We start from the raw sequence: 25,103 nt of genomic DNA on the forward strand, positions 1-25,103 counted from the left end.
ATTCCACACTGAGGCTATTTCTGACACTGGATATAAAGTTATATCTATAAAGATATTTATCAGATCATTATTTATAATAAAATCTGAAAGCAATTGTAAGATAACAGAAAACATCTATTTGGTCTCTGCCTCCAATTCCTGGCAGAGTTTTTGAAACTCTTGGAAGTTCTTAAGTGAGAAGAACACTGGGAGCATCTTTTGTGCTAATTTTGGCCTTTGACCTCAGTTCCTGGCACAGATCTCCTGAAACCCTTAGAATTTCCTGGGTAACAGGAGTGTTTTTGGTTCTAATGAGGTGATTGTTGGATGGCTCTTGGATGGGAGCTGGTCACCAGAAAGACCAAGCCACGATTAGAAGCTTGGAATTTTCAGCTCACTCACAATTCTCTTGAGGAGAGAGAAGGGCTGAAAATGTAGTTAATGAGATGATAATGAACCTCCATAAGAGCCCCAAAGTATAAGGTTCAGAGAGCTCCCTGTTGGTGAACACTTGGAGGTGCTGGGAGGGTGGTAGGTGGGGAGGACCCCGAGGCTCCTCACCTCTTCCCACACATCTCGACTGACTCAACTCTCCCATCTGGATGTCCATCTGTACCCTTCAGCATATCTTTTTATAATTAGCAGGTAAAAGTAACTAAAATGCTACTCTGAGTTCTGTGAGCCACACTAGCAAATTAATCAAGCCTAAGGAGGGAGCTTTGGAACCTCTGATGTATAGCTAGTTGCTCAGAAGCCCAGCTGGACTCACAACTAGCAGCTGAAGTGAGAGGTGGGGGGAAGCAGCCTTGTGGGAATGAACCCTTAACCTGCAGAATCTCATTCTATCTCAAGGTAATGTCAGAATTAGGGCTTCCCTGGTGGCGCCAGTGCTAAAGAACCCACCCGCCAATGCAGGAGACACAAGAGATGTGGGTTTGACCCCTGGGTGGGGAAGATCCCCTGGAGGAGGACATGGCAACCCACTCCAGTATTCTTGCCTGCGGAATCCCATGGACAGAGGAGCCTGGCGGGCTACAGTCTATGGGGTCACATGACTGAAGCAGCAGCGGCAATGTCAGAATTGAGCTGAACTGTAGGATACCCAGCTGGTGGCACAGAGAACTGTTTGGTGCGGGAAAACCTCCACCCATTTGGTGACCAAGTGTTTAAAATATTCTTTGTTGTTGTTTAGTTGTTAAGTCGTGTCCAACTCTTTTGCGACCCCATGAACTGTTAGCCCACAAAGCTTCCCTGTTCATGGGATTTCTGGTCGGGGGATGATAAACTGGGAGATTGGGATCGACATATACACACCGCTATACAGAAAACAGATTAACTAATAAGAACCTGCTGGACAGCACAAGAAACTCTGCTCAATACTCTGTAATGGCTTATATGGGAAAAGAATCAAAAACAAACCAAAAAAATGAGTGGATATATGTATAACTGATTTACTTTGCTGTGTACCTGAAACTAACACAACACTGTAAATCAACTATATTCCAATAAAAATGTTTTAATTACAACAAAGTATTCTGTGAGGGCAATAAAGGAGAGAAAGAGGAGGAAAGAGGTGAATTTTTGCCTGCTCAGGAAGAAAATAGAGCAATGTATATCTCTGCCTACAGGGAACTGAGAAAGTGACTTATGGGTCAAACCATTGCATGAAAGTGATATATAACAACTAAAATTAATGTTAATAAGATGTTTAATAATGTGGGGACATATTTATATAACAGTGTTTTAAGAGGAAGCATAGGAGGCAAACATTTAAATATGAAGATCAATGATACTAATGAACTTATTTATGAGACAGAAAGAGACTCACAGACATAGAAAACAAATTCACAGTGACAAAGGGGCAGAAAAGGTGATGGAGGGAGGGATAAATTACGAGTTTGGGATTAGCATATACACACCATTATATATAAAAACAGATAACCAACAAGGTCCTACCATGTAGCACAGGAAACTCTACACAATATTTTGTAATAACCTATATATATGTGTGTGTATATATAATTGAATCTCTGTACACTTGAAACTAACATGATACTGTACACAACTATACTTCAATAAATAAATAAAGAGTACGATCTTAAAGACATAAAAATGTTCATAGGGCAAAAAGCAAAACGCTATTATTTGGGGGCGTCCCAGGTGGCTCAGAGGTAAAGAATCCCCCTGCCAATATAGAAGACACAAGAGACATGGGTCCGATCCCTGGGTCAAGAAGATGCCCCGCAGTAGGATATGGCAACCCATTCCATATTATTGCCTGGAAATTCCTTGGACAGAGGAGCCTGCAGGGCTATAGTCCATGAAGTCACAAAGAGTCAAACATGACTGAGTGCACACATGCACACACATTGTTATTTTAATGCTGTAGAGTTATTATAACAATTTTATTTTCTCATTTCCGTCTCTCCCTGTTTCCACAGAGAACATGCTCATTTCACACAATAGAGGCTCTCGTGACCGATGCTGGAAACCACACTCTCCATGTCACCTCTGTAAAAGAGAATAAAGGCAGACACCTCGGGCACTGTGGGCGAGGCTGGTAGGCACCCCTCTCTCCAATGAGCCTGTTTCTCCTCTCACCCATTGAGTTGTATACCTGCCAAAAGTGTGTTGGTTTCTTCCTCAAACCTCTTCATGCCAGCTGTGCTTGTTACTATAATTATGTAATTCTATTAAATTCCATAAATTGATGACATTATGAGTGAGACAAGAAAGGGGGTGACTATTTCCTTGAAAACCAAGTCGAATGCTTCAGAAAGACTCAACAGCTAGAAAGGAAGGTAGACAACTAGCTGTGGGCAAGACAACCACAAAACATTTGGAAAAGTTTCTAAAATATGGAAGGTTTCTTGTAATTTATCTATTCAATATGTAATAGTTTGCATCGACTAAACCCAAACTCATAGTCAAGCACACAGAACTGCATTCCATATGCTGGGGTAAACCATGATGGAAAGGAATATAAAAAACAATGTATATGTGTGTGTAACTGAGTCACTTTGCTATACAGCAGAAATCAACACAACACCTAAATCCTAGGAAGAAAAGTTATGACAAACCTAGACAGCATATTAAAAAGCAGAGACATCACTATGCAGAGAAAGGTCCATACAGTCAAAGCTATGGTGTTCCAGTAGTCATGTACAGATGTGAGAGCTGAACCATAAAGAAGGCTGAGGGTCCTTCTTTATGAAGAATTAATGCTTTTGAACTGTGGTATTGGAGAAGACTTTTGAGAGTCCCGTGAACAGCAAGGAGATCAAACCGGTCAATCCTAAGGAAATCAACCCTGAATATTCATTGGAAGGTCTGATGCTGAAGCTGAAGCTCCAATACTTTGGCCGCCTGATGCGAAGAGCTGATTAATTGGGAAAGACCCTGATGCTGGGAAAGACTGAAGGCAGAAGGGGACGACAGAAGATGAGATGGTTGGATGGCATCACCGACTCAATGGACATGAGTTTGAGCAAGTTCCAGGAGATGGTAAAGGACAGGGAAGCCTTGCATGCAGTCCATAGGGTCACAAAGAGTCGGACATGACTTAGCGACTGAACAATAACAACAACCACCTGTTTATAAAGCCAGAGGATCAATGCTACCCGGATTTAGGAAATGGTAGAGGAAAAGCTTCCCTCATAGCTCACTTGGTAAAGAATCGGCCTGCATTGCAGGAGACCCGGGTTCAATTCCTGGACTGGGACGATCCCCTGGAGAAGGAAATGGCAACCCACTCCAGTATTCTTGCCTGGAGAATTCCATGGACAGAGGAGCCTGGCAGGCTACAGTCCACGGGGTCACAAGAGTCGGACATGACTTAGCCGCTAAAGAAAGAGAGGAAAAGCAGGCTTTACATGCAAAGTTAAAAAATTGCTCTCTGAGCAAACAGAATGAAATATATGCACCCAGATTCAGCTTATCAAACAAAAGACACCCCAGTTGGCAAGAGATGAAGGCTCAGTGCTGGCAGAACAGAAGGCGCCATAAGCCCCAAAAGGGGTGCCAACTGCCTGAACCACCAAAACACTAGCCACAGCAATGCCCATATCAAGAAGGTAGGTTCTCATGTTAAATGTTCTTTTAATTAGGGGGGGAAAAAAGAAATTAGTTTTGAAAGTGCCTTTTGAAATCCTGAAATTAACAGGCAAATGCTGGTAATGAAGTTAATCAGATGTTAGAAAGCAAATCACCAATCATAGCCATCATCATCATCTACTAGAAGCCAGGAATATAAGAGACACCCTGTGTGCATAAACTCATCTATTCCTCCCAACAGGCTTCCCCAATGGCTCAGCAGGTAAAGAATCCGCCTGCCAATACAGGAGATGCATGTTTGACCCCTGGGTCAGGAAGATCCCCTGGAGGAGGAAAATAGCAACCCATTCCAGCATTCTTGCTTGAGAAATCCCATGGACAAAGGAGCTAGGCAAGCTACAGTTCAAAGGGTTGCGAAGAGTTGGACATGACCGAGCAACTAAGCATGGCATGGTACACAATCCTCCCAACAGCCCTATAAAATGGACTTTTTTTTTTTTTTGCAGATGCAGACACTGAAACAAGCAGTGATAGACAGCTACCCTCCAAGAAGTAGTTCACAGGTACGAAGGCTTTAAAGCTTCTGGCACCAGGAAAGGACTAGAAAGTACTTCAAAGTGCATTAGTCGACCATCCCTGTGGCTCCCAGCTGCACTTCAGAATCACCCACCAAGCTTCTGAAAAATAAGGATTTCCAAGTCCTGCCCCACATCTGCCAAGTGTGAACCTCCAGGCAGAGGGTTCTGAGAACTGGTACGTTCTTCCTAACATTCTCCAAGTCAACAGGAGGCTCGGACTGGCGCAGGAACCACTGACCTATGGCATCCCCTAGTCTGTAGTCAGGATTTCCCTAGTGGCTCAGATAGTAAAGAATCCACCTGCAATGCAGGAGACCCAGGTTCAATCCCTGGGTCAGAAAGATCCCCTGGAGGAAGGCATGGCAACCCCTTCTGTTGTAGCCACACGCTCCAGGAAACAAACTCACTCAGAAGGACAATGCAGATAGTGGAGTGCAGTTTATTACACCGGCGGGCCCAAGGCAGAGTCTCCTCTTAGCCAAGGACCCCGACCAGTTTCTGTAAAACCTTATATACCCTAAGTGTACATGCTCAAACCCACCTTCCCAAATTCCTTGAAACTAGTCTGGACAAGGTAAAAGAGAGATACGATCAAAGTTAACCCATGATTCATGTGTCATAAGCCTAGATAGTTAAACAGTGGACATTTATCAATAGGCCTGTGGTCATACCCTGATAAGCATAATGGGATTTATGACTTTGATCTGTAACAGAGATAATTAACATATTCTTTTAGGCGATGGAGAGTCTAGGTACTAGTCCTGAGGCTCCTTCATCCGGGGGTGGGGGGGGGTGGTCTGATTATCCAGTTTGTATGCCGTTTCCATGGGCAGAGGGCACAGAGCTCAAAGTCCACAGTGCGGCCCAAGATGGAGTCCTGCTTTCAAGATGGAACCTGTTCTGTCTGTTTCCTCCTTCACTTCCAGTATTCTTGGCAGGAGAATCCCATGGACAGAAGAGCCTGTTGGGCTACAGCTCTTCCACAGAGTCACAAAGAGTCAGACACGACTAAGCAACTAACACTTTCACTTTCAGTCTGTAGTAAGTGTTGATGCCATAGATACCGTGTTTTCGAGTTAAGACTGAAATAAAAAATGTTCTCACTCTGGGACAAGTGGGACGTTAACTTGTTTCTTCTGTTATAATTCAGACAAGCCCCTACATCCCACTCTATTTAAATAGAATAAAAGAAGTTTGCAGTATTACTGAAAGTTCTGCAGAATAAGGTATTCTGTAGGTTTGCAGTGTGTATCCTTTGCAGAAACACCAAATTCTCCAGGCTCCCCAAAAAGTAGGGAATCATTTGTCTCCTATAGAAACAGGCTCTATCAACTGTATTCCTGTTTCTGCTAAAAGACCTGAAATAGCGCAGTATTGGAAACTCTGGTACAAGGGTCCATGAGAGGGGACACAATGTTCTGTGTTAAATAAGTGATACCCACGTGAGTCGGAGCCACCAGGGCTGGGCCCCTTTCTTCTCCCACCTAAATACAGTGGTTCCAGCTAAAGCAAAAACTTGGTTAAAGGATGCCTCAGCTTCTTGGCCAACCGGACCCCATCTGCAACAGTCAGGCTACTATCGGCAGTCTATCAGTGGTATGTAAACCTTAGACTTAGAGAAAATATTTATTATCTCCTTTTATGTCCATTTAAGTCTTCAGCACGGCGCTGGGTACTTTTAGCAAGTGCACAATAAATGTTAGCTATTGTTACATTTATTACTGTTAACACTGTTATCATCAAGTCCCCTATTTCTTACAGTAAGGAGGAAAAAAAAAAAACACTTGATTAAACACAAGGAGAGTGACCCAGTGTTCCAGTTATTTATTGCTATGTAACAAACCACCTCAAAAGCTAGTGGCCTCAAACAACCACTGTATTTATTTTGCTCATGAATCTGCAATTCAGGCAGAGCGTAGGGAGGGGAAGGCTCATGGCTGTTCCACTGGACATCAGTGGCTGGAAGGGGAGTGGGGGTAGGGGGTCCTGGGGCTATGAAGGCTTGTTCGCTCACATGTCTGGGTCATTCACTGGGAAGACAGGACCAGCTCAGAGCTGGAACAGGTGAGACTTCTTGGACCACCCTCTCCATCTCTCAGTCTCTCTCTCCACATGCTTCTCCAGCATGGTGGCTTCAGCACAGCCTAGTTTCTAGGCTTCAGAGATGCATGTCCTCAGAAGCAGCATCAGGTCGGAAGGCTGTCACCCTTCATGACCCTGCCTCAGAAATCATGCAACATCAACTCCATTCAACTCCACTCACTCAGAAGGAAGTCACTCAGGTCAACCCATAATAATCGACGGGAGGGGAATTCAACTCCACCTTTTGCTGGAAATGGTGTCAAAGAAATTTGCAGATATGTTTTAAAACCACCACACCTAGGAAAAGCACTTCTTCCTTTAGATTGAACTCTGTATTGCTGCCAGAAGGTGCAAATCTAACCAATCCTGACTAGCCATTGTTTACATGAAAAGACACTGCAATTCGTGGACTACCTTTCTGATCCATAAAATTATACAACTTGAACAGACTTTAAATCTTCTCTAGAGTTCAGCAGGGAGAAAGTGGAGTCTTGGAAGAACTAAATATTTATTCCAAAAAGCAGGAAATGGTTTGGTTAACACTGCTATGGTATTAATAAAACTGTTTATCAACATTCTCCTAAATACAGGCACTCCTCAAGGTATTTGACAAGTATCATCTTGCACCAGCTTTACCATACTTCTAAACGCAGCGGCTGTCTTCTAGATGGGCAAACTGGGGCTCAGTTTATGTAAGTTGCCCTAAATCTAAGCTTTGGCTTGGCTTTGTTAAGTAGCCATAAGGAAGTCTGAGATTTCATCCACCTAACTGGAAAGCCTGCACTCAGTCCACTGTGTGCCTCTCCCCCCGCCCCACCCTCCCAGAGGTCATCTGGTTAGGGAAGTAGCTGCTGGGGTCAGCTGATGGGGTCAGAGTTGCATCTCTATCTCTTGCCTGGAACTCAATGCTATTGGACTTTCTCCACTGAGGATTAGGCTTTCAAGAGATCCATCCATGAGAGGTAACCATGAACTTACTAATGAAATGTGTACCATTACACTAGATCCTTTCTGGCGGGAAAGAGGAAGGATAAATCTGGATCCCCAGGACCCATGGGAAGCTAGAACACCCACAGAGCAGGGATGCTGAGGGAACCACAAGCCTTCGCTGGCTGCAGTTGTGCCAAGCTGAGATCTGAGTAAGGAGGATGAGGATGAAGAAATGAAGACAGTCTACTCCTTCCTAAGGGTCTACGCATACAAGCCACTGAAGAGTAAAAAATGGAACATGTTTAATCCAAACCACCCCTTAGTAACTACTGTTTAGCTTTTGTTTTCTCCCCAAACTGTTTTGTGCAAGCAAACACAGCCCGAGGGTTCTTAAACTTTCCCCAGTGTTCACCTTCAGCTAATGAAGGAAAAGGAAAAGACTCTTGAAATGATATTTCATGAGATTTGTGTATTTTTCATATTCGTTTCAGACCCTTTCTTCAAATCTCCTGGAAGCAGTTCAATTGCAAAAAGATGGGTAGGCAGGAAAAAAATTGAAGTGGATTTCAGAACAACTTGGCAAATTAGCAAACTTTTTAACATCATTAAAGAGCTCTTAAATATTCTTCCCCGAACTCCATTTTTATCTTGTGAATGCATTTCAGTAATTGCTCTAAAGGAAATTGTGGGTCTTTGGCACAAACATAAATGTTTGCATGATTTAAAATTCAGTGGCAGCAAAGATCATGATTTTTTTAATTGCTAATTCTTAAACTAACCTTTTCAGCTTGTCTCATCTTGAAGAATGCCAGTGCCTATCAGCTGAAGCTGTAATAAAGACAATGCATATATTATTTAGTTGTTTATAATTGCAAACAACTTAGCCATATTTCAATACTTAGCCCTCAGCTCCAACATGGAGCATAAGTAGGAGATGATTATAATCATTCCATCATTCTGTAAATAGAACACTGGGACACTGAAAAACAAGACTGCTTTCTTAAAGCCAGCAGCAGAGAAAGAGAAGAAGGTCTGCAGCCAGGTGGCTTTTAATTCAACCACCTTATCCCAGCCCACTGATTGCTCAGTATTCGCTTGTCATATTCATCAAGGATGGAGACAGACTGTCCTGTGACTCAGGGAGACTAGTGTTCCAGACCTGCCTAATCGAATTAGCCAGGATGATTAACACTAGCTGTCACAACAGATAAGCTCCAAGATCTCAATGGCTTAACACGAACATCCAATGCACAGAGATATCAAGAGAGGGCTGGGGAAGACAGGATGCTACTGTTTCACACAGTCATTCAGGGATTGAGGATCCTTCCATCCTTTCTGCCATCAAGATGTAGACTCCAAGGCCACTACAGGAAGGTAAAGAGGGCAGGCATGGAGGACCCCACGGGATATTTTGTGGGCCGAGTTTGACAGTGGCAAACATCACTTCCTCTTATCTTCCAATGCCCAGAACTCAGTCACAAGCCACCCCCCACACCTCCCCCCCACCCCGCCTCACCTAACTGCTGGGAGCCTGAAGATAAGCTCTGTGCGCAAGAGGAAAACAGTCTCTCAGTGACTCTCATCGGCAACTAGAGGCCAAGGTAGTACCAACTAGAGGCCAAGGTAGTTCTAGGTTACCTAATATCTGCCTCCCTAATCCAGACCCTGATCTGGTATAAACAGTTCCATAAGAAAGATAGTCTCTACCCTTCTAGGAATTCCAGATTAAAGTTCTACACTGCACATGCCAACCCAATCTGTGACCTAGGTCGGGATGATGAACAGGAATGACCCGGGTGTGTTGGGCCAAAGGGAATACCTTCGGGACAGGAAGGAACCACCTCCGTCAATTGCATTGGCTACATGTCGACACAGAGCTTTGAAGCACCATATACACAATCTCAAGGGACTGAGCCCTCAACAGGTCAGGGTGGTTCCTCTTCAAGGCTTAGTATCCATTAAAAAATGACCATCGGAAGAGGATATTGCATCTTGCCCAGTTAAAGCCACCATGATAACAGTAAGATGGAGATGCAGTGGGAGGGAGGGCACAGGGCAGAAGCCAAGAACAAAGCTTGCCCCAGGCCTGCTGAGAGTTCCCCCAAATGAAGAAGAAATTAACAATGTGCACTTGTCAGCACTCTTGTGCTAATTTCCTTGCAAATATAAGCAAAGCCTTTTAATTAACTTAATATCAATTTCACTTTTCTCACATTTTGTTCTAATTATGGTCTGGATTTAATGCTCACACAGCATAATTCGGAGCTCTAGAATTAACAGCTTTACAACTTTACACACACCAGTAGCTGCTAAACCTAAGGGAAGCCAGGTTCCCTGCTGCCTTCCTGACACCGCATCCCCATGCCTCCCTCGGCAATCCCTGGACCAGCCACCAGTGCTAACTGGGACCAAGTCCCACCTGGAAGTCAGAAAGTGCCAACTTCACAAACGAAGACAGATAAAGGCAGCTGGTGGCTGTCTCTGGACAACTGCTCTCTCTGAGTTTCAGCTTCCTCAACTGTCAGATGGGTATAATGATGTACACAGGTTTGATGGGGACTTAAGCAACACGAAACACTGGATATGTATTTGTGTGCATATACTCAGCCGCTCAGTCATGTCCGACTCTTTGTGACCCTAAAGACTGTAGCCTGCCAGGCTCCTCTGTCCATGGACTTTTTCAAGCAAGAATACTGGAATGGGTTACCATTTCCTCCTCCAGGGGGTCTTCCCAACCCAGGAATAGAACCTGTGTCTCCTGCATTGGCAGGTGGATTCTTTACTGCCGGGCCACCAGGGAATCCCTAGGAAATATATTAGATGTCCAACGAAAGCACCGCATGTGGTACACTATGGTATGCACGTATATTTACAAAGATCATATATTTCATCAAATCTAAAATGCCTTTAGTCGTCAGCGGCACCATTTTTATGTACCCAGAAAAGAGGAAAGTGCTGCCAATTAAACTGACACACTACTGATCATAAAGTGAATCTCAATTTCAGAAATGTAAAAATGTGCATCTCAGCACTGACAAAACGTGGTTGTACATGGTAGTTTCAATCTATGAGATGTCTTCAGATCAAATCCAAGTTAACCAGAATGCCCAAGGACTTAATATTTTAGTTCACTGGATTTCTAGACAGCACAGAGTCTTACTTTATTTTACTATTTGCTGAAAAGATATTAGGAGTGTAGAGATGGCGGATACCACAGTTTCACAATGCCAACACCATTCCTTCTCTCCTTCTCTTTTGCCTCCACCATATTTACTTTCTCTGAAAAGCAACTATTCTCTTGAAGCAAGGCTGGCCATGTGGCCATTCTCTGGACCACATGAGCTTAGCAGGAAAGCTTCTGGAAAAGATTTTCTTTCCTGATTAAACAATAGGAGATGTGACCAGTGGCAGAGTACCTCCTACTTTGTACAAAGATGCAATGACTGGAACTACTGCCACCATCTTGTAACCATGAAGAAATGACCAAGAAAATATAATGAATTATGACATTATAATGTCATCATGATGACCTCACAGTTCCAAACCAGTGCCGGTTACCACTACTTCTGAACTTGGTAAGTGAAAACAAGTTACTTGCTGATGAATTAATTTCTAAATGACATAGAGAAGGCTTTTAAAATATACAATGGAATACTATTCAGCCATAAAAATAATGAAATTTTGCCATTTGCAGCAACATAGATGGACCAGGAGGGTATTAGGCTTAGTGAAATAAGTCCAAAAGAGAAAGACAAATACTGTATAACATCACTTATATGTGGAATCTAAAAAATGAAACAAACTAATGAATATAACAAAAAAGAAACAGACTCCCAGACATACAGAACAAATGAGTGGTTACCAGTGGGGACACGGAATGGGGGAGGGGAAGATAGGGATAGGAGATTAAGAAATAAAAACTATTGTATAAAATAAATAAGTTACAAGTATATATTGCACAACACAGGGCATATAACCAACTTTTTATAATAATTAAAACTGGAGTATGACCCTTATAAACTGTGAATCACTATGTTGTACATCTGTAACTTTTACACATTGACTGTAACTCAATAAAAAAATAAAAATAGAAAATGTTAATGAATAAAACCTATTCCCTTGCAAACTGTTACCATGTAAATGATTCATTCTAATGCAAGGCAGAGATAAACAACAGCTAGAAGTAGACCCGCACAGAGTACCATAAGAGCCCAGAAGAAGGAACAATTAATTCTGACAAGGTGGCAGGGAAGGTTTCAAAGAATAAAGGACATCTGAATTGGTTCTTAGAGGATGCGTGAGATTTTAATAGGATGGGGTGGGAGGAGGGGAGTATTATTCAAAATCTGAAAGTCAAAAGACCCTAAAGTCACGTAGCTCTTTGTTAAAAAATATTTATTTTCTTTATTTGGTTTTGCTAGCTCTTAGTGACAGCATACAGGATCTCTAGTTGCAGCATGCAAACTCTCAGATCACTGACCAGGGATCGAACCCGGGCCCCCAGCATTGGGAGTGGGGAATCTTAGCCACTGGACCACCAGGGAAGTCCCCTAAAGTCATGCCGCTCTTATTGACACTTTGGTCCCTAGAAATACAGAGAAGTAGAACCCCAGTCTCCTGACTGTTATTCACACTCTTTCCAGCAGCAAAGTACAGCACCTAACAAGCCACGCATAACCATGAGACAGCCCTCAGTAAACAGTAATCACACGATTAGCCATTGTGTCGGAGGCAGGGCTGGAAGGAGGCTCTTCTGGAACCCTGTTAACTGTCGGCAAGCTCGTGTGCTGGCGTCTGGCTGTGGCCGCCTGTAATTACGGCAGCAGTTTATTACTCATGCATGCCGAGGCTGAGGCTCTGCAGTTAGCCATGACAGGGACATTATTAAAGGGAAAACTTCTCTATCAGTGGCTAAGCCAGTTGTCATCCACATGTCAAGCAGTCTAAAGACCTGCGAGGTGTCATAACGAAAGCAGAGGAAGGTCTTTCAACCAAGTGAGCCTTGCATCTTTTTTCAAGGGCTACCCAGCATTCAGAAACGCCTTCCCTGCTGATGGGGCGCTCCTATTCCCCCGTCAAAGGCCATCCTGTGGGGAGCTAGAGTCCCCAATTGATTTTCTGAGTTCCATCCCTTGGTCCCCTTGGCACAGGAAGCAGGTCTTCTCCTGGGACAGGGCACTCCAGCTGAATCCATGAAATGCAGGAGGCCCCAGATGCCCAGTGGTGGCCTCGGAAGGCAGACCTGTAGAGACTGTGGCTGCAACAGCCACTGCTGGGCTAAAGCCTCCAGGCAGGGGGCTGCTGCCGCAGCAGCTGGAATGCACAGGCTTCTGGGTGATCTGAGAGCAGCAGCAGGGGAGGGGCGGGAGGAGACGGGTTTGGAGCAGAGCTCTTCCCATCCATCGCCACCAGACTGGACTCCCTCCAGTCCACCCCTACTTCCTCTTTGGCTCAGAAACAAATGGGCAACAGAAAGGAAGTCCTACCAGCAGGTGCTGGGCAAGCTCAGGGCCAACCGAAGACTGCAGAGAACATGGCAAGGGTGCCGACACCTGCCTGGGTAGGACTTTCCTTGGCAATCAGCCGATCCGGGACGAGGGGGTCACAAGGTCGATGGAGCGGAGGGCACAGAAGTGAGGATCCTGGAGGAGCTGGGAAGAGAATTCCTGTCCAGGCCAATATGAAAGGCTGGAACCATAGGAAAGGAGAGCAATGGGCGTGGCTGAAGGGCTGAGTACACCTCTGTGAACTCATGGAGTGGGGAGCTCCCCACGGGGTGGGGAGCACTCAGGTCAGAGTGCCGAGGGCCGATTCTGATTTTCCAAAGAGCCAACTCAGGATGTGGCCAAGCAGAAGGGTCAGAGGTGAAAGGCACCTGGAATCATTGAGGCTCAGAGGGCTATTGAGTCCTGAACCAGAGGCATGGCTGGGACAGCAACACCAGAACTTTCTACCCATTGCTGGGTTCTAACTCACTTGCCCACCTATTTGAGTGCACACTAAATCCCAACACAATCCCTTATGTCATCATTGCAGTGACCACTTCATCCAATAGCTCCCCACGTCTACAGAATTACCTCTAACTCAGCCAGAGGTTGAAGCCTGGCTGGGTCCAGCCTCCATTCGGTCCTCTAAGCAAGCTCCACATGGCCAATGAAGGTCACACGGCCTTCCTTCTGTCCCCTCACCCATCTCTGCCTCTACTCATTCCCCGTGTCAATTGCCCTGCCTGACCACCTTCTAAGATTTGCTTCCATGTCAGGCCCCCAAGTGGTCTCACTACCTGGGTCCTCTGGTCTATGTGTTAAAACTTTGGAGTTCTCTCCTTCAAGTTCAACACTACTTGGTCAAGCACCTATTGTGTGCCAAGTCAGGTCTCACCACCCCCATACTCATTCAACCTCCAAAACCTCGTGTACACCTGGTGAAACTACAAACCCCCCTTCCACTGGACCACAGATGTCTAGGTGGGCGTGCCATCTACATCTCTGCATCTGTGCAGCTAACCCACACCCCGCAGTGAGGAAGTGCTCACAAATAGATGGAAATGACCAACATCTCTGCAATGGGATTTGATATATACAGGCGACCATTTCTTCTCCCAGGCCTCAAAGGCACCACTACTATAAGTTAAGTGGAAGATGGGGAAGAAGAAAAGGGAAGGAAGAGAGAAACAGAATTCAGCCTCAGACAGAAACATGAAAAAGAGAAGAATCCTAGGTTGATTCAAAGAGTTTAAGCAACTTAAGAGCAAAACAGACCTTTCCCGCCCTATCTTGAGATTTACACCTCAGGTAACAAGGACCAGCACAACTGTTCATGCATTCGTTCCAGAAATATCTGCTGAGCACCTATTATGGGCCAGGGGACTTCAAGCTAGCAAGGCTCCTTTCCTCAAAGAGTGAGCACTCATTCAAAAAGACACATGTACCCCAATGTTCACTGCAGCACTATTTACAATAGCCAGAACATCGAAGCAACCTAGATGTCCGTCAACAGGTAAACAGATGAAGCAGTTGTGGTATATATGTACAATGGAATACTGGTCATTCAAAGGAATGCATTTGAGTCAGTTGAACTGAGGTGAGCGAACCTGGAGCCTGTCATACAGAGTGAGGTCTGTCAGCACGAGGAAAACAAATATCGCACATTAATACATACACACAGAATCTAGAAATATGGTACTCATGAACCTATTTGCAGGGCAGAAATAGAGACACATGTAGAGAACAGACTGGTGGGCATAGCGGTGGAAAGAGAGGGGGAACAAATTGGGAGTAGTAGCATTGACAAATAATCACTATTGTGTGTCAAACAGACAGCTAGTGAAAAGGTGCCGTATAACACAGGGAGCTCAGCCTAGTGCTCTGCGACCACCTATTAACAGAAGGGTGGGATGGGGGCCAGGGCGGGGGAGGAAGGCTCGGGAGGGAGGGACTATATGTATACTCATGGCTGATTCACATTGTAGGGCTTCCCAGGTGTTTCAGGGGTGAAGAATCCGCCTACCAGTGCAGGAGACACAAGAGACATGGGTTCAATCCTCGAGTCAGGAAGATCCCCTAGAGGAGGAAATGGCAACCCACTCCAATATTCTTGCCTGAAAAATTCCACGGACAGAGGAGCCTGGCGGGCTACAGTCCACAGGGTCACAAAGAGTCAGACATGACTAAGCACACACAAGCATGGACGCTGACGTACAGCAGAAACCAACACGTGTGTTAAGCAATTATCCTCCAATTTAAAAAAAAAAAAAAGTAAGCATTCTCCCAGCTGCCACACGTTGGGCACCGAGGCTCATGCTGTACATTTTGAATCCCTGCTCAACCTGACTCACAGCATCCTCATTTCACAGTTGAGAAATGGTGGTGAAACTATCACTATCTGTTTAACACACGATAGCGTATATATGTCAACGCTACTCTCGACTCGTTCCCCCTCTCCTTCACCCGCTGTGCCCACAAGTCTGTGCCCACAAGTCTGCCCAAGGTCACACAGTTAATAAGTGACAGAACCAGTCATCAAACCCAGACTGCCTGCCGCCAGTGGAACACCCTTTTCTCCCAATATTATATTCTTAAAGACTCAGAGGTGTCTGACCTTAGGTGTTTCTCCATTCAATATGGGCTCCACTGTGCCCACACTCCACCTCCCCATTGTGACTCTTGGCTCTAATTGCCGAGCCTTTCCCCATCCACAAAGGACACTCCAGATTTGGCAACAGCAAAGGTCAGGGCATCAGAGTTCTTCCTCGACAATCACGCTGGTGGCCTCTCCCCAATTATTCTGGGCCGGGCAGGCGGCAGCTGCCCCTGCTGGCAGGGTGCCCGGCACACACTGGCCAGCACAGATGTGCCTGTATCCCAAGGCTGTCCAAGAACCAGGCCCCCTATCTCTCTGGAAGCCACCAGATGTGATCAGTCTGTCGGAGGTAAAAGAAGTGAGCCTCCCTCCAGCACCCAGGCCCTGGCTCTGCTGATCAGCCTTCCACACACCCGGACCTCTGCTGGCCACCGAGCCCTGACGAAAGCCTACTGTTGTTGTTTAGTTGCTAAGTTGTGTCAACTCTTTGTGACTCCATGAACTGGAGCCTGCCAGACTCCTCTGTCCATGGGATCTCCCAAGCAAGAATACAAAGTGGCTTGCCACTTCCTTCCCCAGGGGTTCTTCCCTACCCAGGGATTGAACCCACATCTCCTGCATTGCAGGCAGATTCTTTGCCACTGAGCCACCTGGGATAAATCACCTACTTTCACTATTCAAGAATCCCAACTCAGGGCTCAAACTTGCGTCTCCTGCATTGGCGGGCGGACTCTACCACTGAGCCACCTGGGAAGCCCCGATGAAAGCCTACGGAGCTCCTAAGACTCACACTGTCCTGGTACCCTTCTGATGCTCACCTGCAAGGAGTGATTTTAATGTGAACATGTGCCCTCAGCTCTCTCCCCCTTTCCTCCTTCCCATTGGGAATGCTAGTACCATCCAGCTCAACAGTCTATATGAGCACACGTATATTCCAGGAAAGAAGAAACAATTAAGGGCCAGCTCTGGCATCCAGGAAGAGATGCTTTCAGTATACGATCCCTCTCCTTCCAACACACCTCTGCCTCTGGCCTTCTGCGTCCACTCACTCTCTCCGCCTGGTGAGCCCAGCTGATGCGGCAGGCTGGGCGGGCTGCAGGTGGGTTGTTCGGGAACGTGTCGGTTTCCTGCAGCTCCGACTCCAGCTTCATCTGTCTGTGTGGCTTGGGGGCAGGACCAGGCTGTGTAATTTTGACTTCTCTCCATGCCCGCAAAGGTTTTCAATTTCTTCAAGCAACCCTGCTTCTATTCAGTATCCTTCTGAAATCTAAATTTGGAACCTAACCTCAATCGATTGCATTTCCTCTTACGACAGCAGGGCCCTAGGCTCACCGGATGGAGTAGTCACATGTGCCCTGTGGGTCCCTGAACCAGGGCGTGGACAAGGGATGAGGTCACCAGCCGGAGCTCGGGGCGTGCATGGGGCACATGACCGTCCACCACCTTCATCCTGACCTATCGGGGGATGCTGAATCTGGGAAAAGGAACGTGATATTCTGGAATCTTGACTCTGCCCCTCACTGTCTGTGTCATCCTGGCCAAGTCACACAGTATTCTCTATGTCTCCCCTTTCTCAGCTCTAAAATGACAGAAATAACTTCCTCAGAAGGTGACAGACAGCCAAAAGCCCTGAACAGAGTTACATGGGAACTCTATCAAGAACTCTATCTGTCCCTTCGTTTGTTTTCCTAACGTCAGTACAAAATCACCATTTAAAAAAAAAAAAACTTTAACACAATGTTATTTTCTTCTGCATAATGGTTTTGGATTTTCTAAAATTTCCATGATAAAATATGAATTAATTCTACTCTAGAGAGAAAAAGAACATAAAACCAGTATGTTATAAAACCACACATTCACAAAAAGCAGGCTGAACCGTGCTGGTCTTTAACCTGGCTAACTGCTTCACTTCCAAGGTTCTAGCGCCCTTTAGTCAGTCTGGTGAAGGACCAGGGGTGGCCTCCAGACGGCACAGGCAAGATGGCAGAGACAAGATGACTACCTCACACTCACTCTCCCCAGCTAAGTCTTTCCAACTCCTTCCTCCAACCACACCCACCCCACATAATCCAGTCTTTACGGAGTCAAGGTTATTTCCTCTGTGGTTACCATTTACCTCCTAAAACTAGCTTCCATCCAACTAATCAACCAAAAGACCTTTTTGCCCACATGACATACAAGGTGTTATGACAGATGCTGAAGGGTGGGCATGGTATTAAATAGTTCAAAATATGGTTCAAGTCTTCAAAACGCCTGTAGTCCAGTTCTGAACTCAAAAGATAAAGCCACCGAGGCACTAGAGTCAAAGCCATGGGTGCAATGGACACGGGCAAGAAAGCTTCCAGCAACCTGGAGCAGGAAGAGCTCAGACCGTGGGAGCTGGCACAACCTTGCGCCCCCAGGCAGTGACCTTGAGTCAAGCTTTAAAGGACACATGAATGTAGAAAGCGGGTGCGGAGAGCAACCCAGGACAACCAGCACTTCTCAAAGACTGGACCTGAAACACGGAAGATGCAACCCCAAGACAAATGCAGGGCTATTTCAGCAAGTGGATCAGCCTGGCTGGAGGAGGTAGAAGCACTGGGCCAGGGTGGGAACGTGGGCTGACAGTGGTCAGCCTTGACAATCAGCCTCCAGGCTTGATCACAGTTCCTCGGGAAACACAAAACTCCGGGAAGATCTTGGGCCCTTGGCAAGCAGTGCTTTCCATACAGACAGCCAGAGACCCGAAAAGGAGGGTGAGAAAACAGAGGCTGGGGCTTGGGTTAAAGGGCATCACGGCAGCAGTAAGGGGGCAGCAGTGGGTGCCCAACTGTAAAGATGGAGGGCAGAGGTGAGAGACGGTCTGGAGGGGAGAGGACAAACTCGTCTCAGGGTGCTTTCCCCTCCATTTCCGCTTTTCCACTTTCCCTTTAAAGGGTCCTTCTCAGCCTGCATTAAGAAAAACAAAACAATAACAGCGTGCAACCATTTTTCAAAAGACAGACACTAAGAGTTTTAGCAGAGAGGCCCGTTAGGAGGAAATCTGGATCACCCCTGGCATCCCCCCCAGCCCAGAGGGGCCCTTGCAGGACACCCCTGTTTCCGGGGTGAGAGAACACTCTGTGCTGTGTCTCCTGCTTGAACTTGGTAAGAGTCCCCAGGAAAGGTTTGAGAAACCTGAACATCATGGAATCACCAGCTCCCACCTGGTACCCAAGGGGCTGGACCCAAGTGGCCCTGCCCCTCCTGTATGCCCAGTGCTTGGCTCTCTCGAGCCCTCCATTAATTCCCGAGCAATAAGGAGCACCAAGGTCAAGGTTTCCTTGTCCCAGTGGAGACGGTGCAGAGCAAGTAGACACAGGAATCCAGGTCCCTCCCTGGAGGTCTCAGCACCCTCCCGCCGCAGCAGGAGACCTCGGCAGGCCTACAGAATCAACAGGTGGGATACGCTTTACCCAAAACATGCACAGGCAGAGCATGGAGCACTGTGGGGTGGGGTGGAGAGGGGGAAGGTCACTGCAAATTACACTTGTCCGCCAGAAAGACAATATCTATCTAAATTGAATTCCTGGCTTGTTCAGGAAAAGCTCTAAATCCAGTCTTCCTGCCTGCTTCCCCTCAGAGGCTGCAAGTCAAGAAAACTCTGTCTTCCTAACCCAGGCAACCAGTCCCCAGTGGTGGACATCCCCACGCCCCCAGGAAATTGCTTACAGGGCAGAAGAGCACACAGGGAAAGAAGCCAGGACCCCAGTCCATCTGAAGCAAACTCTTAGCTTTCCGAAGTCCACACTCTGATTCCCACAAACAGGCACGTGCGTTTTCCTCTTTGCTCTGCCTGGCATAAGCAGTAGAGGGCTCTGGGTCATGGTTCAGGCCACAGGCTTGTCAGAGACACAGTCAGAGGCCCCCGACCCCAAAGCTCCTAAATCAGAGACTCTGTGGGTGGGGCCTAGAAATCTACATCTTAAAAGGCCCTCCACGTGACACTCAGTTCAGTTCAGTCGCTCGGTGGTGTCTGACTCTTTGCAACCCCATGGACAGCAGCACACCAGGCTTCCCTGTCCATCACCAACTCCTGGAGCTTACTCAAACTCATGTCCATAGAGTCGGTGATGCCATCCAACCATCTCATCCTCTGAGACGAGAACCAACTATCTCATCCTCTGTTGTCCCCTTCTCCTCCTGCCTTCAATCTTTCCCAGCATCAGGGTCTTTACCAATGAGTTCTTCGCATCAGGTGGCCAAAATATTGGAGTTTTGTGACTCTGAGGCACACAAAAGATTGGGACTTTCTGGCAGTCCAGTGGTTAAGACTTCACCTTCCAATGTAAGGGGTACAGGTTTGATCCCTGTTCGGGGAGCTAAGCTCCCACATACCTTGCAGCCAAAAAACCAAAATATAAAACAGAAGCAACATTGTAACAAATTCTTTATTGTTTGGACCATTAAAAATGGTCCACATTAAAAAAAGAAAAAGATTAACATATGCCAGTGAAGCAGCTGAGAACCTCAATTCTGGAACCAGACTATCCCAGTTCTGTCAGAACTTCAATTGCCAGTTCTGTCACCCCCTAGTTGGGTGATTATGAGCAAGCTACTTAAAGGGGAGTGTTCATTGCTCAGTTGGGTCCAACTCTTTGCAACTCCATGGACTGGAGCCCACCAGGCTTCTCTGTCCATGGAATTCTCCAGGCCAGGATACTGCAGTGGCTAGGCATTTCCTTCTCCAGGGGATCTTCCCAACCCAGGGATCAAACCCAGGTCTCCTGCATTGCAGGCAGATTCTTTACGGTCTGAGCTGCCAGGGAATACTCCCCTAAAGGGGAGTACCAGCACCCATCCTTAGTGTTGCTGGAAAAGACCAAACGAGTCCTGGTGTGTCAGTGGCACTTAGTAAATACCACTTAGCATTTTATTATTCCTATCTGGGTCACTGATGGGGTGTACATCATATTCTGTTACCTAACTGAAATGACTTGTGTCCTTGGGTACAGTCTGACACTTAAGGGAACCAGCTATCTTGTGCGCTCTTTTGGGTCCTATGGATCAGTCTACGGCCCGGATCTGTGTAAAATAATAAGGCCCATCCCATAAGCATCTAATTTCTCCAGAAATGAATTGTGCACCTTGGTTTCATTCTGTGCCTTGGTTCTTGGACACACAGGCAAAGAGCTCCTACCAGACCCCTGCAGACAACACCTACAGCAAGTCCACACCCACAGCCAGACCCTGCTGTCTGCCAGAGGTCAGTGGGACTGCAGCATCCCACTGCAGGTACAAGTTCAAGGCTTCCCCTGGATACTTGTTGAGTGATATCAAGAAGCTCAAGGGGTCCTTTCAGAGGATGCTTGCAAATCTGACCCCCATCCCACCTGGAAGGACCCAGAAGGGATCATTGGGAAGTGGGAAGAAGACAGTATGGTGACATCCTTCTCCCTGCCTGCCACCAGGCTAGTCTCTAGCTCCAACTGCAGGGAGGACAGTGGTTGAGCCGAGCCAGGTCTTACTAACATCATCAAAGTGAAGACTCCTTATAATTAGGAGGAGACATTCGATGGAAGCTGTCATAAACACAGGCTCTCTGGTCAACCAGATACAGGGTTCTGACTCCAGACTCTGCCACTTACCAGCAGCAGGACCTTAGGCAACTTAGTTAACTAACCTCTCCAAGCCTTCTTGTCTTATTTCTGATGTGGGAAATGGAAAGAACCACGCTGGACTGATGTGAACACTCAATGAGATAATGCACTTGTAACCTCTTGGCACTGTGTCTGGCACACAGTAAGAACTTCACCGATAATTATGATCATTATCTTTATGACTATCAGTAGCTCTGGAATTGGAGCTGCCTGGGGTGGCTCTAGTGGTAAAGAACCAGCCTGACAGTCAATGCAGGAGATATAAGAGACACGGGTTCAATTCCTCTGTTGGGAAGAGCCTCAGGAGAAGGGCATGGCAACCCACTCCAGTGTTCTGGCCTGGATAATCCCATGCACAGAGGAGCCTGGTGGCTTACAGTCCATGGGGTTGCGAAGAGTTGGACATGACGGAAGCGATTTAGCACACACAGCTCTGGAATTACCATAAGAACATGAGTTAGAAGCTCAGGAAGGGAGATGGCAGCCTTGAATCTCCCTTGGACACCAGTCGTGTGGACCTTGGAGAGCTGCCCATACTCCAGTGAGTAATATTCTGACCTTGGGGGAAGCAAATGTCCAATAATCCATCAGCTCCTGGACCAGATGTAACCAGGGGGTGTTAAAAGTCTCCCTCTCCTCCTGAAGCACTGAGAACGTTTTAGCTGGGACAGATCCTGACAACTGTCACTGATTGGATGGCACACCTCTCTTCCCTACACTCCGTAAAAACCTGCTTTCCCTACCCACCGCGAACTTTTAACAATTGCCCTCAGGCAGCTCTCGGGGAGAATCCGGAAGTTTTTAATAGCAGCTTCACCGAGGCAGCGCCCGGAAGGGAGGGGTCTTCGTTACTAGCTGAACAGGCTGCCTCCTAGAGAGATAACATTCCTCCAGCGCCCTACCGAAGCGCGTTAGCTCCAGACCTAAGGCCTCGACTTTTGCAGACGTTTAAGCCCGCCAATGGCCCCTCCCTGTCCGACCCCACCAAAGGCTAAGCTGTAAGAGCTATTTCCTCCCTTAAGTCGCCTGCGCCTCCAGTCCCATTCGGCCGCGCGTCTAGTTTCCGCACTTGGGGCCAACTGGCCAGGTAATGATTCCTGCACGCGGAGACCCGGAGCCAGCTGTGCTGACGTGTTTCCACGATAAAAGCAAACTTACAGCTGGAGCACAGAAAAGAAGCCGGGAATTCTTTCCAGCAGCCCCGGCCTCCTGGCCGAGACGGGGCAGGAAGAGTAAAGGGGAGCGCGCGGGAGCCAAGAGGTGGCTGCCTCCCGCCCCGCGCGCAGAGCCCCCGGGGGTGGACCGGATGCCCACGCTGAACACTGTGGGCATCCGCGCGCGTCCTTACCGTTTAGTTGCCGGTAGACAATGTCCTCGAGCAGCGAGAGGCGCTTCAGGACCGCATCCTGGATGGGGCTGGCGCTGTGCGCGCTGAGGTTAGCGGCCTCGGCCCGCGGCCGAATCTCATGGAAGGCGTCTCCGCTGCGCAACGAGATGGGCCGGCACTTGGCCAAGAAGAGCACGAAGCCGGCCACCGCGATCAAGTTCAACACCAACAGCACTTTGACTCTTCTCAGTGAAGCCATCAAACACGCCCAGCCGGCCCTCGCCCCGGACCCGCGCCCCTTCGGGCTCCGGCGAGGCGCGGAGCAGCCGGGGGCCGTGCGTGCGAGCCAAGCGCTCCGGACTGCTGGCGAGGATCCCAGCCGCTCCCGGCCCCACGGCGCGGAGGCTCGGGCAGCGGAGACGGTTAGGAGGTCCGGGCGGTCGCGGGGAGAGCGAGATGGCTCACGTGGAAGCCCTCGGTCTGCAGAAGTGCTCCCGAAGATGCCTTCTCGGTCCTCGGCGCGTGGCCCCTACCAGTTGCCTCGGCTTCTCGGCGAGGGGCCGGGGGTCTCTCCTCTGCACCGGTAAGTGGTTCGCCGCTGGACCTCCGGCCGCCGGGAGCGGGGCTGAGGACGCAGGGGCCCGCAGGCGGGGCTGCCCCGGCGCCGCGGCGGGAGCGGCGCGCAGGTGTCGGGCTCCGGGTTCGTCGCCAGCCCGCGGAGGAGCGCACCGCGCCTCGGGCCGCACAGCCACTACCCTAGTCCGCAGGCAGCCGTCGCGGCACGCTGGCCGCGGTCTTCAGCAGGGGATCGACTCCCCGGGGCGGGCGCCTTTGTTACGCTCACCGACCCGTTCCATCACGCCGGGCTGAGGAATAGCCCGTGGCCAGCGCCCGCATCCTCGCGGCTCCGCAGTCACGCTCAAGTCTCAATTACTCTTAAAGTGGGGGCAGCACTAGGGGGCGGGCGAAGGGGCAGAGCGCGACGTCCTCTCCGCCCCCTCGCGCCCGGGGACACCCCACCCCGCCGCCAAACTCACCAGCGCGCACAGCGCCGCGGGCTCCCGGACACCGTCCAAGTCCTGAGCCCACGCAGTGAGCCTTCGGGGCCTGCCGGTCACGCCGGCCTCTCTCCGAGCTGGCGCGTCGGGAGGCTAGCCGGAAGGCGGAGTCGGACCTCAAAAGTCACAGCAGTTCTGTACCCCCCTCCACGAACGTCGCGGGGAGCGCGGCGGGGAGGGACGCGCGCCGGCGCACCCTCCGCTCGCCAGAACCGGCAGCGCCTGCCGCTCTTCCCGCGCCCCAAGGAGCCAAACGCCGAGTCTTCTAATTGGTGGACGCGGTGATACCGCTGCTGCGGCTGGGAGAGCCCACACAGCCCCGGGGCGCGAGAGCCCGGAGGGGACGCGCAGGTGGCGGCAGAAGGCGGGGCGCGGCCCGAGGGGGCCCGGCTGCGGCGCCAGCTCCTCCTCCGGCGCTCCTGGCCACCCCTCTCCCCGCTAGCCAGTCGGCCGCCGCCGCCCGCAGGCTGCCGGGCGCACAGCTCCCCGGCTCGCCGGCTCGTGCGCGCGCACCCGGAAAGGGTGGGGGCGCCGGGAGAGTGCGGGCCGCGCGGGATGGGGGCCGTCAAGTCATGTTGACGGCTGCCCGCGTTGCAGGGACCCTTCGGTTCTCAGCACTCCCCGAGCGGGCGGGTTTGTTCCATCCCGGCTGGCGATGAAGACATCCTTTCTCTGTGCTCGCAGCTCCGCTTTGCGTGGCCAGGAATGGCTAGAGGGAAAATCTGGCCTGGAGACTCGGATTCCGTTACTTCGGGAGCCAGGCCGGGCGTTGGTGGGCTGGGTGGGTTCGCCCACCGTCCAGGCGAAGGTTTCTGTGTCCAGCCCCCACCTCTATACGCATTTTATCATAAGAAGCGTATCTTGGCGACTGGATTTCCGAAATTTCTCCTTCCCAAAGTCAGGAGCTCCTGATACTGAAATTCAAAACCCCGCGCTGATCTCTTTGGTTCCTTGGGCCTGAAAAAGAACAGGCTGTCAACTAACAAAGATTAGATCAGGCGGTGAAGCCCAATAAATCTGGTGGTTTCTACCTATTTCGAGCTCATTAAAGTTGTTTTTGTTTTTTTCATGTTACTGTTGTGATTTTTTGCTGATTTGTTATTTTAAATGTTGATTTTCAACATTGAAAAGTGAGTGAAAAAATGTAACAATCTTTTAGTTCCATTCCCTTGGTACTCTGTGTCCAGGTTCGGTAGGTTTTGCCTTGTATAATCTACAAGAAAGTGACTAAAAAACTGTTAGATGAAAAAGCCACATCAGAAGCCATAAGGGACAGTTTTTAACCCCACGTGTTGGGCACAAAAGAAGTTGAGTAGAAAGAAACCCCATTTTATTGAGAGGTTGTAAGACAGACACTGGGCCAGACACAGTCTCTAGGTTATCTCACTGAATA

General features: G+C 48.5%; 1 protein-coding gene across 1 annotated transcript in view; it reads right to left on the bottom strand.

Moving 5' to 3' along the window:
• Window positions 1–23,327, bottom strand: part of GALNT17 (polypeptide N-acetylgalactosaminyltransferase 17) — a 413,864-nt gene extending 390,537 nt beyond the window's left edge. The window contains exon 1 of the mRNA XM_043456316.1: window positions 22,674–23,327. Coding sequence (XP_043312251.1) covers window positions 22,674–22,911 — 238 coding nt within the window. The 5' untranslated portion in view covers window positions 22,912–23,327. The remainder of the gene's footprint in view (window positions 1–22,673) is intronic.
• Window positions 23,328–25,103: the final 1,776 nt, after the last annotated feature.

The sequence above is a fragment of the Cervus canadensis genome, chromosome 32 (genome assembly GCF_019320065.1).
Source record: "Cervus canadensis isolate Bull #8, Minnesota chromosome 32, ASM1932006v1, whole genome shotgun sequence".
Taxonomy (NCBI): domain Eukaryota; kingdom Metazoa; phylum Chordata; class Mammalia; order Artiodactyla; family Cervidae; genus Cervus; species Cervus canadensis.